The sequence below is a fragment of the Ahaetulla prasina genome, chromosome 13, assembly GCF_028640845.1.
Source record: "Ahaetulla prasina isolate Xishuangbanna chromosome 13, ASM2864084v1, whole genome shotgun sequence".
Classification (NCBI taxonomy): Eukaryota; Metazoa; Chordata; class Lepidosauria; order Squamata; family Colubridae; genus Ahaetulla; species Ahaetulla prasina.
The window spans coordinates 19,924,467-19,943,581 of NC_080551.1; the positions used below are offsets into that span (position 1 = coordinate 19,924,467).

The 19,115-nt window shown below is 44.9% G+C and overlaps 1 protein-coding gene across 1 annotated transcript in view; it reads left to right on the forward strand.

The window, feature by feature from the left end:
- The window catches only part of GRAMD2A (GRAM domain containing 2A), a 39,398-nt gene extending 21,979 nt beyond the window's left edge, over positions 1–17,419 (forward strand). Inside the window, exons 3-12 of the mRNA XM_058156398.1 lie at positions 4,507–4,602; positions 6,046–6,106; positions 6,895–6,967; positions 7,869–7,972; positions 10,972–11,070; positions 12,085–12,156; positions 14,720–14,782; positions 15,631–15,787; positions 17,046–17,193; positions 17,308–17,419. Of these exons, the coding sequence (XP_058012381.1) occupies positions 4,507–4,602; positions 6,046–6,106; positions 6,895–6,967; positions 7,869–7,972; positions 10,972–11,070; positions 12,085–12,156; positions 14,720–14,782; positions 15,631–15,787; positions 17,046–17,193; positions 17,308–17,419 (985 nt within the window). The remainder of the gene's footprint in view (positions 1–4,506; positions 4,603–6,045; positions 6,107–6,894; positions 6,968–7,868; positions 7,973–10,971; positions 11,071–12,084; positions 12,157–14,719; positions 14,783–15,630; positions 15,788–17,045; positions 17,194–17,307) is intronic.
- The last annotated feature ends 1,696 nt before the right edge of the window (positions 17,420–19,115 follow it).

Genomic DNA, 19,115 nt, shown 5'->3' on the forward strand with positions numbered 1-19,115 from the left:
GATAGGTAGGTAGAATGGATGGATGGATAGATAGACAGACGGACGGACGGACAGATGCAGATAGATACAGATAGATACAGTTAGGTAGGTAGGTAGATAGATAGAGAGAAAGAGGTAGAGAGAGAAAGAGAGAGAGAGGTAGATAGAAATATGCGCAGGCTGTCTCTTTTAAGGCCTCAGTGACCCAGACATCAATTTTTCCACACTGCTAGTTTCTCTCCAAAGCAATTCATCATTTGGGTTGAGAAGGAAGCAGAGAAAGAGAAGTTTGCAATCTTATCTCTTTCTTATCTTGAACTCAGTTTACTAGGTATTGGAGGCAGGTTCCAGAAGCCCGATAAGGGAGATTTAAGGGAGAAGAGATAGATACCAGCACATTTTGTGAACTGATTTATTTTTAGATGCCTGGGAGACTCCAATTTTCTCCATTTTGCCAGCAGAAAGGGGGGAAAAAAGCCGTTTAGCCTTGAAATTTTAGAAAGGGCATCAGTGGCCATACTTAAAAGTCCTCCAGTTACTGCCGTAGTAGAACCTGCTCTTCACGGTCATAACTCGTGACAGTTGTAAATTGGGTCAGCCATGTGACTGGCCCAGTAGTGGGTTCCACTTATCTTCACTACTGGTTCGGAACTGTGAGAGAGAGAGATAGTGTGTGTGTGTGTACATGCACGCTTTGCTAATGTGTGGCGCTTCTGCGCATGCGCAGTGTGTCCGTAATGACATCCAAGTGGGTGGGCGAAGCCACCTGCCCCACTACCATTTTGCGTGAACAGGGACAAACCAGTAGAAACCCACCACTGGTCTGGCCCATATTTTATTACCTATTTTTGCAGTGATGGTTGGTTTAAGGTTGATTAATTCGTGCCTTCAGTTCAATATTGACTCCTGATGACTGTTTTAGACAAATCCCTGCAGTTTTCTTGGCCAAGTTTCCAAAGCAAGTTTCCAAGCAAGTGGCACATAGATCGATTTCCTCCGCAATGTAATCTATCCTTAACCTGGTCCTTCGGGTCCTCCAATGATGCCCCAACGGCCGTTGTTACTGAGTCTGCCCACCTGGCTGATGGCTGTCCCTGTCTCCTCTTTCCTTCCACCTTTCCCAGCAGTTGAGCCAGTGGTAGAATTCAAATTTTTTTACTAACGGTTCTGTGGGCGTGGCTTGGTGGGTGTGGCAGGGGAAGTATACTGTAAAATCCCCACTCCAGGGGAAGGGTACTGCAAAATCCCCATTCCTTCCCCACTCCAGGGGAAGGATATTGCAAAATCCCCATTCCCTCCCCACTCCAGGGGAAGGATACTGCAAAATCCCCATTCCCTCCATTCCCACCCCACTCTGGGGCCAGCCAGAGATGGAATTTGCCAGTTTTTTGTTGTTGTTTTTTTTTTATTTGCGTTTATATCCCGCCCTTCTCCGAAGACTCAGGGCGGCTTACACTATGTCAGGCAATAGTCTTCATCCATTTGTATACTATATACAAAGTCAACTTATTGCCCCCCAACAATCTGGGTCCTCATTTTACCTACCTTATAAAGGATGGAAGGCTGAGTCAACCTTGGGCCTGGTGGGACTTGAACCTGCAATATTGCAGGCAGTTGCTGTTAATAACAGGCTGCATTAGCCTGTTGAGCCACCAGAACCAGTTGAGAACCAGTAGTTCTCCGAACTACTCAAAATTTCCACTACCGGTTCTCCAGAACCTGTCAGAACCTGCTGGATTTCACCCTTGAGTTGAGCCTTGTCCAGAGAGCTGGAGATGACCTGGAAAGCTTTGATGGAGGGAGGAAGAGAGCTTCCAAAATCTTAACAGCATTCTTCCAGTTCTACGGGGCCTGCTTGATCCATTTTAATGCCCAACAGATCCATTTTTCTACCTACCTTCCCTTTCCTAAGTCAGTTTCCTGACTCATTTTTCCTAGTGTTGACAATAGTTCTTTTTCCGGTTTTTTTATCTGGAATGGCTTGGCTGTTTTGCTCCCACTTGAGCCTTTCAATTGCAGCTTTTGGCCTTTGCAGGATAACCTTTAACTCAAGGGCTGTTTGCTCTGAGTTTCCCAAAAGCCACCTGCTAAGCTGGTATCTGATAAGCCAGCTATCTGTGCAGATAAGGTGACCAGGCCAGAGGCCAAGAATGAGACCGAAATAACTTATTTGCTTAGTGGAAGCTGTTTGCAAAAGGTTTTTCAAGGAGTTGCGAGCTGCTCTAGACACTCCGGCGTGTGCCAGGAAAATAGACTTTTTCTAAGTCGTGTGTTTTGTTTTCTATACGGTTAGAAATCGGACACAAATTCCTGTAACATGGTGGCTTCTTAAGCTTGAAATGGTTCACGTGTTTCCAACAACAGGCAGAAATCCCATATCTGTGGTTTCAACTTTGCAGGCACCCAGAATGAATTAAAAAAAACATTTATTTTAAAAAAAATATGGATGAGTTTGGATGAATTGATTGCTTTATTTAGCTGCGCCAAATAATAAAACTGTTATCATGTCATCAGTACTTTGGTGTGAGTTACTGCAGTTTTTTTTTTTAATGTTATATTTAATTTTAGATGAAAAGGCCAATTAATTTTATGCTTGTAATAATAACATGCTAAATGGTAATTGAGGCTGATAGTATTTTTTCTTTCTTTTCTCAGTTTTGCAATATTTTAAGCCAGGTTTTTTTAACCCCCAAACTTGGGAGCTTTTAAGATGTGTGGGTTTGAACTCCCAGTCTCCACACATCTTAAAGTTGCCAGTCTGAAAAACACTATTTTCAGCTATTTAAATAATATATTTACAGAGCACTGCACACCAGAACATCTAGACACAAGAACAGTTTCTTCCCGAACGCCATCACTTTGCTAAACAAATAATTCCCTCAACACTGTCAAACTATTTACTAAGTCTACACTACTATTAATCTTCTCATCGTTCCCATCATCCATCTTCTTCCACTTATGACTGTATGACTGTAACTTTGTTGTTTGTATCCTTACGAATTATACTGATATTGTTTCCTGATTGCTTAATTGTAGCCTATGACTATCATTAAGTGTTGTATCATTAAGTGTTAAATTTGTATCCTATGAGTATCATTAAGTCTTGTAAGTGTTGTACCTTGATGAAGGTATCTTTTCTTTTATGTGCACTGAGAGCATATACACCAAGACAAATTCCTTGTGTGTCCAATCACACTTGGCCAATAAAAAATTCTATTCTATTCTATTCTATTCTATTCTATTCTATTCTATTCTATTCTATTCTATTCTATATTGTTAATAAGAGCGATATCATATAAACATCATTATTCTGAAACCATAAGAAGATTTATAAGTATATTATCAAAAGGGGAGACAATGCTGTAAGTTCCTTTTATGTATAAATCTCTGCAAAGGGGATACCTCTTATTATTATTCAGGAATTAATAGTTTATAACCCAGTCCTTCAAACTGTGCAGGACTTGCTAAAACCTGGCTGAGTTTACCCCATAATCCTAAACCAGAACATTTAGCAATGGTCAGCTTCACACAATGCTAAATGGCCTTTGTTGTTCACTACACAATTGCAGATGGTAAATTCATTCTTCTAAGCCAAAGCAAATAAGACGCATTACACCTTAAGACGGATAAACCTAGCATTTATGATGTTATGGTGTGTATATATAGATATATAAACATATAAATCACACGTACACAATTGATGTATCAGTACATGATTTATATATAAATAGCAGTGATGTAAACAGTAATCAGTAAGGGACACGGTGTCTCAGTGGCTAGGACATTGAGCTTGTCAATTGCAAGGTCAGCAGTTCAGTGGTTTGAATCCTTAGTGCCGTGTAATGGGGTGAGCTCCCATTACTTGTACAAGCTTCTGCCAACCTAGCAGTTCGAAAGGAGGTAAAAAATGCCAGTCCTTCGCTGTTTCCAGGGCAGCCCCGTGGCCCAGATCTTAGCACACACACACCCGAACCGGATCCAGCCCCTGGACCTTGACTTTGACACCCCTGATATAGGGTTTCCTGCCTGAGCAGGGTGTTGTGTCGGATTATTCATGAACTGGCAGAGACATGGTAACAAGGTCAGCCAATGAATAGGCATAGCAACTAAGTCAGCTGAGACAGAATGGAGCCAGGCGTGTCTTAGTCTGCAGCTTCTGAGTCTGTGCAGAGAATTGAAATAGAAACTGAAACTAAGCAGTCTGTGCATGCTGCCTGCTCTGCTGAAATGAAACTAACTGTTCTGTCCTGCCTTGTGTTCTGCCTGTAAGAAACAACTATTGATATTGTAAATACTTCATCTGTTAGAGGTTAATGAATCCAGCTGAATCAGTTATCTGTGTGTGCTTCTGGATTTGATTGTTGCAAGAAACTCTGATATGTTGGACTAGAAGACTTCCAAGGTCCCTTCTGTTATTCTGTTAGTACTTGAGTGAGACTGCTTAAACCCACCTTCCTTCTGACGCATGTTATCTCTCTCTCTCTCTCTCTCTCTCTCTCTCTCTCTCCCTTCTCCATTTCTCTGCAGTTCCAAACCAATGCATGAGAAATCAGGGCTGATGCACAGCCTGGACAAGCTGGAATCCTGGCACAAGGAAAAGAACTTGGATTCTCCGAATGGCAGGTGAGATATGACCTCACTCACGCTTGGCTGGAAGGCCGAGCACCTGGAACAAGGCCAGCCTTTGTCTCAGGAACATCCATCAGTTGCTTTTCCTGACAGGTTACACGCTCGGTCAGCTTCCTACAAGCTGCAGGTTGAAAGATGTCATCCTGAATACAGGTAGACCTTCACGTAGGACCACAATTGGGCCAGAATTTCTGCTGCTAAGCGAGGCGGCTATTAAATAAGTTATGGCACCCTTGTTGCCATTGTTGTTAAGTGAATCACTGCAATTGTTGAGTGTAATGCAGAGTCGTTAAGCGAATCCAGATTCCCTCATGGATGTCTATGGAGATTCTCAGTCATCCAGGGCCTACCGGAAAACGGGAAGGCAGGAAACGGGCCCATTTCCAGCCTCCAGAGGGCCTCATGAGCCTGAGGAGGCTGTTTTCGCCCTCCCGGAGGCTCTAAAAAAGCCTCTGGAGCCCGGGGAGGGGAACCCTCCCCGCCCGCCATGGTGCAAGAGGCTGACTAGGCCATGCCCACCAAAGCCACGCCCACCTAGCACCCGGGCAGAGAAACCCTTGCTAAAATTTTTGAATCTTACCCCCTTCAAAGTTCTCTGTTAGCCTGGAAAGGCTGACAAGAGTTGAGGAGAGGTTGTGCCAACTGAGAGACAAGTTCCCAAGAAGCAGATGGTAGACTGTCCAACTCAACAACGCACACCATTGATTGTCCCCACCACACACACACACACCCATAATTCTGAAGACCTCCTTTTCTGCGTTCTGTATAATGACTCAATGACCTACCTTTTACTGAAAGAGTTCCGTGTTGGCCACCCTCCCTAACCCCATTGCAGTGACCACCTACAATCAATCTGAGAAAACGAGAAGTTGGAGGACAGGGTATCAGATTGATCTCCGCTAGGGGTGAAATTCAGCAGGTTCTGGAGAACCGGTAGTGGAAATATTGAGCAGTTCGGAGAACCGATAAATACCACCTCTGGCTGGCCCCGGAGTGGGGTGGGAATGGAGATTTTGCAGTATCCTTCCCCTGGAGTGGGGTGGGAATGGAGATTTTGCAGTATCCTTCCCTTGGAGTGGGGAGGGAATGGAGATTTTGCAATATCCTTCCCCCAGAAGTGGGGTGGGAATGGAGATTTTGCAATATCTTTCCCCTGCCACGCCCACCAAGCCACGCCCATAGAACCAGTAGTAACAAAAATTTGGATTTCACCACTGATTTTGACCTCCTGTGTGGTGGCTTCATGTGTCATTTGTGTCTTTGGAAGGGCAGAATTCAGCAAGCATCCCCCTTTTTCAATCTGGGAGCTAGCATCGTGAATGAATCCTTTCCCCAAATTTTTTTTTCTGTTTATGGGTATCGGCATAAGACTCATTGATGAACAGTGAACAACACAAAGACGTTCAACGATGATATTTCTCTCCATCTCTGTTGCAGCTTGAATCTGAACAATGCTGTAAAGAATGAAGAACTCAAGAAATGTCCCCAAGAAGTCACGGTAAGCCAGGCAGAGAGAGGAGGGTCATAATTTTGATGGACCACTTGGCCACTTTCCTTGATAGCTGTGTTGGAATAGACGAGAAGGACGTCGATATGCATGGGTTCAAGTCCTGCTGGCTGGGGAATTCTGGGAGTTGAAGTCCACCCAGCTTAAAGACCCGAATATGCCAAGACCTACATACCTATACCCGTGAAAACGTACAAAAACGTGTGTGTGTGTGTGTGTAATTTTATTTTAATACAAACAATCCATCTTCCATTAAGTAGTGTGTTGTCTGGTTACAAATGTCTTGTGCAATACCAATTAAAATTTACAGCCATACGTAGCATATCTAATACTTTAACAATACTCTTCTTAACTTATTTAATTCGATTAATATGTTTTCTATATTTCACTAACCTACTTTTATTTGTAACTTTCATAATTATTCTCTAGCCATCGGTAAAATAGTTCCCATACAATATGATATTCAGTTTGTTCAGTTTGCAAGTGTTAACCTATTCATTCCTGCACACATTCTAATATTTTCCTAATCACAGTTTTGTGTATTGTGTGAAGTTGGCCGTCTGCTTGATTCAGCAATGGTTAAAACGAACAATTAAGGCCAAGAGTGTCTTGTCTCTCTCTCTCTCTCTCTCTCTCTTTTTATGATGTGGTTTCAATGTGATCTGTTCTTCTTGATCTTTTTTGAGAAAAGGAAGTGAAACAGCTGCTAAGATGCTCCAGACTTGCTTTCTGGCCAGTCTTTTGCATGTTCTTGACACTTGGATCTGTTTTCTCTCCAGGCTCCCAATAAATACAATTCTCAGTATCACAAGTTATTCAAGGATATCCCCACTGAAGAAAGCGTGGTGAAAGGTAAAGAGAAAAAGGACCATCCCTAAAAAAACAGCTCTGGTGTTATCCAGTCTCTGTCCTGATCTTTCCCCAGCATTGTTCCTTCCCAAGGTGCTGGAATAGCTTCAAAAGGAAACTAACTACCATATTTTTCAAAGTATAAGACACACCTTCCCCCCGCCCCCCAAAGAGGGTGAAAATCTGGATGCATCTTATATGATATGATTTATACTGATATACTGACCATCAATTGTGTTGTAAATGTTGTACCTTGATGAACGTATCTTTTCTTTTATGTACGCTGAGAGCAGATGCACCAAGGCAAATTCCTTGTGTGTCCAATCACACTTGGCCAATAAAATTCTATTCTATTCTATTCTATTCTACCCCAAATGTAGCCCCGCCCAGCTTCTCAAAGGGAGGTTTCAGAAGCTGAAAAAAGCATCAGAAATGAAGCTTCAGAAAAGAAGCCGCCAAACAGAGCTTCAGAGGCTTTTTTTCTGAAGCTCTTTCAGAGGCTTTCAGAGGCAGAAAAAAGTTTTTTTCTGAAACAGAGTTTCAGAAGTTTCAGAGGCAGAAAAAAAAGCAAGGCACGGAGCTCGCAACCAAGGAACCTGTTGCTAAAAATCACCTCTGGGAACAAACAGCTGATTGGGGGTATTCCGGGAGGCCGATCCACCTGCCAGTCAGCTTTTTTCTTATTTTCCTCCCCAAAAACTAAGGTGTGTCTTATACTCTGAAAAATACGGTAACGGGGATTAAAATTCCATCCCCTTGTCTGCCTTTCCTTTTCATTTGCAAGGCGGTAGTCAATCTCCCAGCACCCGCCTTTGACATCTGTCCATCCCCTCCTTTAACTGATGAGCGCTTCTGAGGTTAAAAGCATTCCTGGCGCTGCAGCCTCCGTCTGTTTTATTTCCAGTCTGCTCCTGTGCCCTCCAGCGAGACATCCTTATCCAAGGCCGCCTCTACATTTCTCCAAACTGGCTCTGTTTCTACGCCAACCTTTTTGGGAAGGATATCAAGGTGAGCCTGCACAGGGAAAAGGAGGGGCCACAGAGGTGGGACAGTTTGCGCTTCTTCTCTGGCTTGTTGGCTCGTTGACACTGGAGAAGGCTCCTGCCTATTCCTTGGACAGCAAAGAAGAGGTAGTCCTCGACTTTACGACCACAATGGAGCCACTGGTGGGTTTCACTTGCCTTTGCTACTGGTTCGCCCACGCACGCGCGTCACTTCTACATATGCGCAGAGTGTATTTGATGACGTCCGGGCGGGTGGGCGGAGCCTCCCGCTGCTGATCTACCAGTTCGCCCGAACCGGGATGAACAGGTAGCAACAACCCATCACTGAATGGAGCCCAAGATTTCTGTTGTTACAAGCAGTGGTTTATATACAAGACTGCTATATATATATCCTGTTTTCTGAAAATAAGCCTCCCCAAAAACTAAGGTGTGTCTTATACTCTGAAAAATACGGTAACGGGGATTAAAATTCCATCCCCTTGTCTGCCTTTCCTTTTCATTTGCAAGGCGGTAGTCAATCTCCCAGCACCCGCCTTTGACATCTGTCCATCCCCTCCTTTAACTGATGAGCGCTTCTGAGGTTAAAAGCATTCCTGGCGCTGCAGCCTCCGTCTGTTTTATTTCCAGTCTGCTCCTGTGCCCTCCAGCGAGACATCCTTATCCAAGGCCGCCTCTACATTTCTCCAAACTGGCTCTGTTTCTACGCCAACCTTTTTGGGAAGGATATCAAGGTGAGCCTGCACAGGGAAAAAGAGAGGCCACAGAGGTGGGACAGTTTGCGCTTCTTCTCTGGCTTGTTGGCTTTGACTCTGTGTACTTGTTGACGCTGGAGAAGGCTCCTGCCTATTCCTTGGACAGCAAAGAAGAGGTAGTCCTCGACTTTACGACCACAATGGAGCCACTGGTGGGTTTCACTTGCCTTTGCTACTGGTTCGCCCACGCACGCGCATCACTTCTACATATGCGCAGAGTGTATTTGATGATGTCCGGGCGGGTGGGTGGAGCCTCCCGCTGCTGATCTACCAGTTCGCCCGAACCGGGATGAACAGGTAGCAACAACCCATCACTGAATGGAGCCCAAGATTTCTGTTGTTACAAGCAGTGGTTTATATACAAGACTGCTATATATATATATATATATATATATATATATATATATATATATATATATATATATATATATATATCCTGTTTTCCTGAAAATAAGACATCCCCTGATAATAAGCCCACTTGTCCTTTTGAGCGCATGTGCTAAAATAAGCCGCCCCCTGAAAATAAGCCCTCCCCAAAAATATTTAACCGCATGTGCAGCTGGTCCCCGCCATTTCCTCTGGTTAGGGTTAGGGAGACAGAGCTGGAAATCAGGTAAGATGGCAAGAGAAGCCCCGTCTTGCTCCACGCGCCCCAAAATAATAAGACCTCCCCGAAAATAAGGCCAAGCGCTTATTTCAGGGTTCAAAAAAGTATAAGACAGGGTCTTATTTTCGGGGAAACAAGATACAGACACGTGGTAGGCACATACCAGGCAGGCAATCAATCTTCAACACTACACGGAGAGCTACAATGTGTTGTGACCCAGTCCCAAGTAGGTAGTAATAGACTTAGTCCATGGAAAAATAAACTTTATTCGAAGAGCTGGGAATTACTTCATTCCCAGCGTCGTTCAACTCAAAGTAAAACAAATGCGTCCCAAACACAAATTCTTCAGTTATATCACAAACCTTAGTCCAATTAGGCAAACTGCCAAAGGCCTTTCTTGGCAAATGTCCAGAAGCCACAAAAACAAAGACGTAGACGAAGCAGAAGACGCAGCTACAACGTTGTTTTCCGGCAAGCTGAAACACCGGTGCTGATCTGTTTTAAGCCTTATGGGAGGGGCCAATCATCTCTTGGCCCTACTCCTGAGTTGTTCTCTCTGCTTGAGCTGCTCTTGTCTTCTGGCAGCTCTTCTCATGCGTGCATTAGGAACAGGCTCCTCCTGTTCCTCTGCCTCACTACTATCAGTCTCTGGAGGCTCTGGAGTCCGCACCTCACTCCCCTGGCCTCACTTCAGCCTCATCGCTGTCCGACTCGGTTGCCAGCTCCGTAGGCTGCTGACGGATCACAACAGTTTGTTTCGTGAATTTCACCCCGTTTTACGACCTTTCTTGCCACCATTGTTAAGTGAATCAGTGCCGTTGTTAACTTAGTAACCTTGTTAAGAACATCCGGCTTCCCCCCGTTGACTTCGCTCATTGGAAAGTCACAAAAGTTGCTCGCGTGACCTTGGGACACAGCAACGGTCATAAATATGAACAAGTGGCCAAGAGTCTGAATTTTGATCACGTGATTACGCTGCAAACGGTCGTAGCTGTGAAAAACGGTGCTCCGTTGCTTTTTTTCTCAGGGCTGTTGTAACTTTGAACGGTCACGCAGTGAACCGTTGTAAGTTGAGGATTACTTGCAACGGAGAGGGGATATAAGCCTCTGTGGCTCAGACTGCTAATGCAGTCTGTTATTAACAGCAGCTGCCTGCAATTACTGCAGGTTCTAGTCCCACCAGGCCCAAGGTTGACTCAGCCTTCCATCCTTTATAAGGTAGGTAAAATGAGGACCCAGATTGTTGGGGGCAATAAATTGACTTTGTATATAATATACAAATGGATGAAGACTATTGCTTGACATAGTGTAAGCCGCCCTGAGTCTTCGGAGAAGGGCGGGATATAAATGCAAATAAAAAAATATATATAATGCCAGACTTGTCGCTGGAAGGCAAAATCACACTTGTTCGTTGGCCAGGATGAGCTTCTCCATAGAGTGTACGCTTCCTAGATCAACCCCTAAATCCGTTTAGATCAGAGGTCTTCAAACTTGGCAGCTTTAAGACTTGGGGGCTTCAACTCTGGAGAAATCTGGGAGCTGAAGTTCCCAAGTCTTAAAGCTGCCATGTTTTGAAGACCTCTGGTTTAGATGCTAAAATAAATTTCGCAAACTGACATTCCACAACTTCTTTTTACATTTCAGGTGGTTATCCCTGTGGTCTCGGTTCAACTAATAAAAAAGCACAAAACAGCCCGGTTGTTGCCAAATGGACTCGCCATCACCACCAACGCCAGCAGAAAAGTAAGAATTGCCGGCTATTATTGAGCAGTGGTTAGAGTGCAGTACTGCAGGCTACTTCTGCTGTACTGCCGGCTGCCTGCAATTTGGCAGTTCAAATCCCACCAGGCTCAAGATTGACTCAGCCTTCCCTCCTTCCAAGGTGGGTAAAATGAGGACCCAGATTGTCGGGGGCAAGAGGCTGGCTCTGTAAACCGCTTAGAGAGGGTTGTAAAGCACTGTAAAGCGGTATATAAGTCTAAGTGCTATTGTTAGTGCCCTTACTTACTTACTTCCCTTCCTTTCCCTTCCCTTCTTCCTTCCCAGTGGTTAGAATGCAGTATTGCAGTCTCACTCTGCCCACTGCCATAAGTTAGCACTTATAGCATAAGTAAGCACTTAGACCAACGGTTCTCAACCTGTGGGTCGGGACCCCGTTGGGAGTCGAATGACGATTTGCCAGGGGTCGCCTAAGACCATCGGAAATAGGGGAAGTATACTTGCGAGTCGAAGAATCGCGCTCCAATGGTTGACTCCACAAGCCAGCTGCAGGCTCTTCAAATCGCTAGCCGAATTCGGCTTCAGGCGTGATGAATTAAAAAGGAGAGAAATCTGTGCTCTCCCTCTCAAGCCAACTGCAATCACTCCCAATCGCTAGCCTAATCTGGCTTCAGGCGCGATAAACTTAATAGGGGAGGAGTCTCCACTTTAATGCCTCCGTCCTCAAGGCAATCGCAAGCAGTTCAGATCGCTAGCCAATACGGCTTCAGGCACGATAAATTCAAAATGAAAATAATTTTATGGTTGGGGTCGCCACATCGTGGGGAATTGTATTAAAGGGGTCGCAGCACCATAAAGGTTGAGAAACACTGACTTATATACCGCTTCACTGGTTTTAAGTCAAGGACTACCTATAGGTGTGAAACCATAAAGATCTCAGCTTGGAAGATCCACCATGCATCTTTCTTGATTTGGGCACCTGACACGGCCTGGGCTTTCCCTACTTCTTATTCATCCTGTGTTCTCTTTTTCTTGCAGTATATCTTTGTGTCCCTCATTTCCAGAGACAGTGTCTACGACGTTTTGCGGCGTGTCTGCACCCACTTACAGGTATTGTTGTGGCCCGCCAGCAGCCAGCGGATCTGGCAGCAGATTTGGACAGTGAGGTGGTTGGGAAGGAACATTGGCCAGTCGTGGAGTCTGGGCAAGGCTCTGATGAGGGCTCTGCGTCGGGGACAGAGAGGGGGCCAGGGCGGTATGCCAGTTATCAGCTGCCTTCGGAGTCAGACATCAGTGAGGCAGATGAACAGCTGGTGCCTGTTCCCAGTGTACGCATGCGCAGAGTTGCCAGACGAAGGGAACAGCTAAAGAACAAGGGTCGACTTAGGAGTAAAGCCACAGGTGGACAATCAATGGCCCCTCCCAGAGGGAATAAAGAGGAGCGAAAGGGGACTGGAGTTTTCAGGAGACAATTAGTTCGCTTAATTGGTTCGTGACTCCTTGCCAAGTTTTGACGATCCGGCCAGATAAGGTCTGCGACTGTAAATTTACCCTTGAAAGACTTTGCTGGATGTGAATGCGAAGAATTCACAGTAACTTAATAAAAAGAGGTTTTTGTCGGGACAAGGAATCTGCTTCGTGGTAGGTCAGAACAGGTAATCCCTTCTCCTCTCTAAGGACTGTGATGGTCGTTCGGGGGAGCCCCCTGGCCCACCTGAACTGTAGGTCAGAAAAGGGGGAGGCTGCCGGCAAAGCTGCTTTGCTCACAAAAATGGACAGATGCTGAAATATTTATTGTGGAGGAATGGATGCTGAAGATGACACAGCTAACTAGCAGAGATGGCAAAATGTAACTTGCTTGCGTAGAGAAAGATTAGTCAGTTAGTTTACTTTATTGTCATTGCACCTCGTACAACAAAGCGAAATGCCATCTTTAGTGTACGCTATACCTTAAAAAATAAAACAAAAACCCACATCCTTCACATTCTATACAGTTGAATTGAAAACCCCCGATATTGCATCAATATGGCACTATATACAGTAGAATTCAATATAGTTACTGCTCCTGGGATAGAAGCCGTTTTTCAGCCTATTTGTCCTTGTTTTTATTGTCCTGCACTGTCTGCCAGATGGTAATAGCTCAAAAAATAAAACAAAAACCCACATCCTTCACATTCTATACAGTTGAATTGAAAACCCCCGATATTGCATCAATATGGCACTATATACAGTAGAATTCAATATAGTTACTGCTCCTGGGATAGAAGCCGTTTTTCAGCCTATTTGTCCTTGTTTTTATTGTCCTGCACTGTCTGCCAGATGGTAATAGCTCAAAAAAATAATAATTATTAGTGACTGGAAATCCCTGATGGACTTTTTGCTGAAAAAAAATGAATTTATTGATTTGATGATTATAAAGAGTAGATTACAGAAAGAAAGGAATTATGAAGTAACCTTAGGAAGGATAAAGCATAAATGTTCTTCTAACAACTGCTAAGCCACTCCTTTATTTTTTCTTTCTTTCCTTTCGTTTTCTTTCTTTTCTGTTTCTTTAGCTTTCTTTTCCCTTTAGTTTTCCCTATTAGTTTAGATAAGACTTAATCCAACCAAGGTGCAGATCCAGACGCTAACCGGAAGCATGTCTGCATTTTCCAGAGGAATGACTGAGAATTAACCTTTAACTGATGAAATAAATCTTCTACCGTAGCTCTGTTTTTGCTTCCAGGAGGACCAAAAGGAAAACTTGTTAGGGGGTCTGAAGATGACTTGACCTGTTTTTATTTTTTTTTAATTTGCATTTATATCCCGCCCTTCTCCGAAGACTCAGGGCGGCTTACACTATGTCAAGCAATAGTCTTCATTCATTTGTATATTATATACAAAGTCAACTTATTGCCCCCAACAATCTGGGTCCTCATTTTACCTACCTTATAAAGGGTGGAAGGCTGAGTCAACATTGGGCCTAGTGGGGCTTGAACCTGCAGTAATTGCAAGCAGCTGCTGTTAATAACAGACTGTCTTACCAGTCTGAGCCACAGAGGCCCTATTATGTTGAACTTAGCTACAGCTTAGCTCTAGGCTTCCAGCTTGGGAAGCAAATAGGATGGGACAGGACAGGACAGGACAGGACAGGACAGGACAGGACAGGACAGGACAGGACAAAATAGAATAGAATAGAATAGAATAGAATAGAATAGAATAGAATAGAATAGAATAGAATAGAATAGAATAGAATAGAATAGAATAGAATTCTTTATTGGCCAAGTGTGATTGGACACACAAGGAATTTGTCTTCAGTGCATAGGCTCTCAGCGTACATAAAAAGACAAGATACATTCATCAAGAATCATAAGGTACAACACTTAATGATAGTCATAGGGTATAAATAAGCAATTGAATCATACTAGGAAACAATCAAAATCAATATAAGGATACAAGCAACGAAGTTACAGTCATGCAGTCATAAGTGGGAGGAGATGAGTGATAGGAACGATGAGAAGACTAATAGTAATAGCAATGCAGCCTTAGTGAATAGTTTGACAGTGTTGAGGGAATTATCTGTTTAGCAGAGTGATGGCGTTCGGGAAAAACTGTTCTTGTGTCTAGTTGTTCTGGTGTGCAGTGCTCTATAGCGTCGTTTTGAGGTCACCTTTGGCATTTACTTTTTCTACAGGTCTCCAGCAAAAAAAGTCTGAGTTTGAAAGAATTCACCGAAGAACCAGATGCGGTAGCCTTGGTAAGATTGATTTCTGAAAGATTAAACTGCACAGTTCCTTCACAACAGTGTTTTGGTCACCCAAAGGCCCAGAGGAAACCTCTGTGTGAAAACCTCTGTTCAGTCAGTCACCCAGTCACTTTCACCCTTCTCATCCAAGAGAATGGTGGCGCAGCGGTTATTTATTTATTTATTTATTTATTTATTTAATCATATTTGTATACCGCCCTATCTCCTGAGGGACTCAGGGCGGTTAACAGGCACTTAAAAACACATAAATACAGCATAAAAACAATATTAAAAAACTTATTCTAAAAGCCCAATAACTAAAAAATATATAAAAATAAAACCCAATTTAAAACCCGTAAATTTAAAATCTAACTCAGTCCTGCGCAAATAAATAAGTATGTTTTAAGCTCGCGGCGGAAGGTCCGAAGGTCTGGAATGCAATGGTTAGAATGCAATTTTGCAGGCTAACTCTGCCTACAGCCAAAAGTTCAATCCTGACCAGTTCAAGGTTGACTCAGCCTTCCATCCTTCTGAGGTCAGTCAAATGAGGACCCAGATTGTCAGGGGCAATAGGCCGACTTTGTAAACCGCTTAGAGAGGGCGGTAAAGCCCTGCAAAGCAGTATATAAAATTCTAGAACTGAAGAAGCTTCTTGGATGAGAAGTGAAACATTTTCAAAGAAAAAAAATGAGAAAGTCTAATTGCCTTTTGAAAAGCATCTTTGAGACGAGAGTCAGAAATACTTGGCTGATCTCCTTCTGGGTCACTAACTTCGATGTTTCACCCCCCCAAAAAAAAATCAGTAAAAATTCCTGTGACTGTCGCTTGCTTTCATCAACCGTGGTCATGCTTTCCCACAGGAGGTCATCGTCCCAGAGGTGAAGTGGAGAAGGAGATCCACGGCGTCCCTTTCGCTCACCCTCCCAGATGCTGGCTTCCAGTGTATCCACCGAACTTCGATCAGCAACCTCAGCGCTAAAGAGTCCTCCTGCCACTCGGAGGAGCCCCTGGTATCAGGTGCGGAGAATTCTGAAGGACCTTCTGGGATGGAGGGACAGCATCTTCCTGGGCCAGCCCACAGGGTGTGCAGTGGTGGTGGGATTCAGCCAGTTCGCACCTATTCGGGAGAACTGGTTGTTAACTTTCTAAGCAGTTCGGAGAACCGGTTGTTGGAAGAAATCTTCTTTTGCTTTTCCCCCCATTTTACAGGGCTAATCCTGTAAGGAAGGCAGGAAGGAAATATTCTGGTGTTGTTTCTAGCCTAATCTTTATTGCCCCACTTACAGAAACTGCCTCTCTGGTTAACCCTTATTACTGTTGTGACTTAATAACAGTAGTTATTACCAGACACAATCAGTCCTAAACAAATATATTTTACTAGAACAGGTGAGAATTACTTCATTCTCAGCTTAGTCCAAATTAATTCCAAAACAAAGTCCTTCGGCCTTATCACAAACCTTTGTCTTCTTTGGCACCCTGCCAAAGGGTTTTCTTGGCAAGAACCTCATGAAGTTTAGAAACAGGAGACAAGAAACAATTGTAGCAATGTTGCTTTCCTACAAAGAACCCAAGAGCCGTTGCTGCTCTTTTAAGCCTTATGGGAGGGGCCAATCATCTCCTGGCCTTACTCCCAAGTCATCCTTTTTGCTTCAGATGCTCTTGCCTTCTGGCAGCTCTTCACATGCATGTACTAGGAACAGGCTCCTCCTGTTTCTCTGCCTCTCTGCTGTCTGTCTCTGGAGGCTCTGGAGTCTGCGCATCACTCCCAGATGGCCCTGGCCCCCTCTCTGCCTCCGACGCAGAGTCCTCATCCAGGCCTTTCCCTGACTCCAAGACTGACCCATTGTCCTCCCCAGCCTCCTCACTGTCCGACTCCACTGCCAGCTCCGCAGGCTGCTGGCAGACCACAACAATTACATTGTAACAGCTAAGGTGAAGCGCCCATCGACGTGAGTGACGTTGAGTTGGCCCACAGTCACACGACCACGAGCCACGCCTACCCGGCTGGTCCTTAGGGCCGAGAACCAGTTGTTAAATTATTTGAATCCCGCCACTGGTGTGCCATGCTCCAAGGTCATCAGGAGGGGTTGACTTAACAACTGAAACCATAGCTTGTAGCTTTGGTTTGGCTGCAGTTGGCGAAACTACAAGTTCAGAACTGTGACTGAACTTTTTCCGCAAACCCTTCGATAAACAACATCATTTCTGGAGTCTCCGACCTCCCGGTTGGGGGTTCTGTGTGATCTGAATTTCTCCCTATGTGCTTCTGTTCCAGAAAGCACAGTAAACTCCGAGGAGGAAGAGGAGGAGGAGGAAGAAGAAGAGGAGGAGGAGGAAGAGGAAGAGGAGTTAGTAGTGGACCAAAGCTACAAAGCAGAACTGAGACCAGCTGATTATCAGCTGTTGAAAATCTTCATAGTGTTGTAAGTCCCAAGGACGAGTTTCCCCCTTTTTTTCCTGTGGCTTTCCGATTCCCTCTTGGCTAAGATCTAATGGGGGGGGCTCTCTGGGGGGATGGGGGGTTTCTTGATCCACAGAATCTGCCTTTTGGTGTTGTCCTCATCGTACCTGGCCTTCCGAATCTTCCGACTGGAGCAGCAACTCTCCTCCTTGAACCAGGATTACCTTTCCCGAGTATCTCAAAGGTAAGAGATGTTTCTGGGGGTTTCTCCAAAAAAAAAAAAAAAGGAAGTCTGCGTCTCTCTTGTTTGGTTGCTGTGCCAAACCAGATAGTTCCTGAGATACAAATGACAGGCTCAGTTACCCACCCATCATGATGCCTGCACACATGAATTCTGCCCCAAAACTTGCACGCAGATGACTTTATAGTGAAGACGTTCTCGTTGTTTTCTACGTAAGCAGCTTGGACTTCTTTCTTTCAACAGATGATTGTAGCACAAGGAAGATTGGAAAAGATCAAACTTCACCTTAAACTCGGGTCCAAGTAGGTGACGTGGCTGCTATGAAGACGGGGCAAGTGGGACTCTGGTTCTCTTTCCATTCTCGTTGGACCAAAGCAGTGAGGAACACCTTAGGTTCTTCCTCGCCTCCAAGAACCCCGTCGGAGTCTTAACACGTTGCGTTGGTTCTGCTAGAACATCTACCAGGCTGCTGGGGATGCTTACGGCCACCACCGAGAAGGTCCTAGCTAGTCTGGTCCAAGAGTGGCAGTTCTAGCCACGATTTCAGAGGTGTCCTCCTCAGCGATGATGAAGTTATGGAACTTACTCTCAACAGTGCCAACAACATTGGAGACTGCACTTAAGAGGACTTCTCCCCAGGTCCTTCCTTGCACTTTGGAACAGCAGCACTTAGAAGGACTCGGCTGCTCTTACCCCTGAACTTCATGGCTCTCGGGACACTCCTCTCTCCAAAGGGCTATTTGAAATGCCAGGTAGACATGGCTGGATTCCCCTCCGGAGAGGGTCCCTCTTGGGTGTGCCCGTTGCCAGCACTCATGGCCCCTTTTCCAGTGGAAGGTGGGTGGCCGGATAGTTATTACTCCTGCAATGAAAACACAACCAGTCAACGAAGACGACTAGTAAATGATATTTTACTAAGGATGAGTAGGAGTTTGGAGCTTCTCCCCTCTCTGCCCTTTCACATCCCAGTATTCCGAGATCTCCGTAGGACCAGCTTTCTTGCACTAACAAGGCTGCTGCAGTGATTTGCACCCCTGCAAAATGTCCAGAGCGCCAAAGTGACTTTTGAGTGGATGAGATGGACTGCCCCTCGGCTGCCAGGCGAGCCCAACGTTCTTATGGACTGCAGCCAACTGAAGACACGCTGAGCTGTTGGGTAGGCAGCTACGTCAGGGTCTTTCGGGAAAAGGAAACGTAAAAGAAATGTCTCGGTGGCTGAGTTGGAGTCCAAAATGCCCTTCCTTTCGGTTTGCCTCCTTAAAATAGACGCTGTAGCTTGGCTTTGATGGGAGGGGAGACCATCCCACCAAATAGACCAGATTGTGAAATCAACTCTGCAGGATGATTACGGTTAATTTGAGGTTGGCTGTACGGATTATATCCCCTCCCCCTTTTTATAGTTCAATGCACTAGGGAGGTGTCCAGCTGAGTCACTTCCAGATGTTGGTTGGATGGATGGATGGATGGATGGACGGATGAGTTGGATGGGTGAGTGGAGGGAAGGATGGTGGATGGATGAGGGGATGGGTGAATCGAGGGAAGGATGGAGGGATGAATGGATGGGGGAGGGGATGAGTGAGTGGAGGGAAGGATGGAGGGATGAATGGCTGGGTGAACGGGTGGGTTGGATAGATGAGTGAAGGATGGAGGGATGAATGGATGGGTGAGTGAGTGGAGGGATGAATGCATTGGTGAGTGGATGG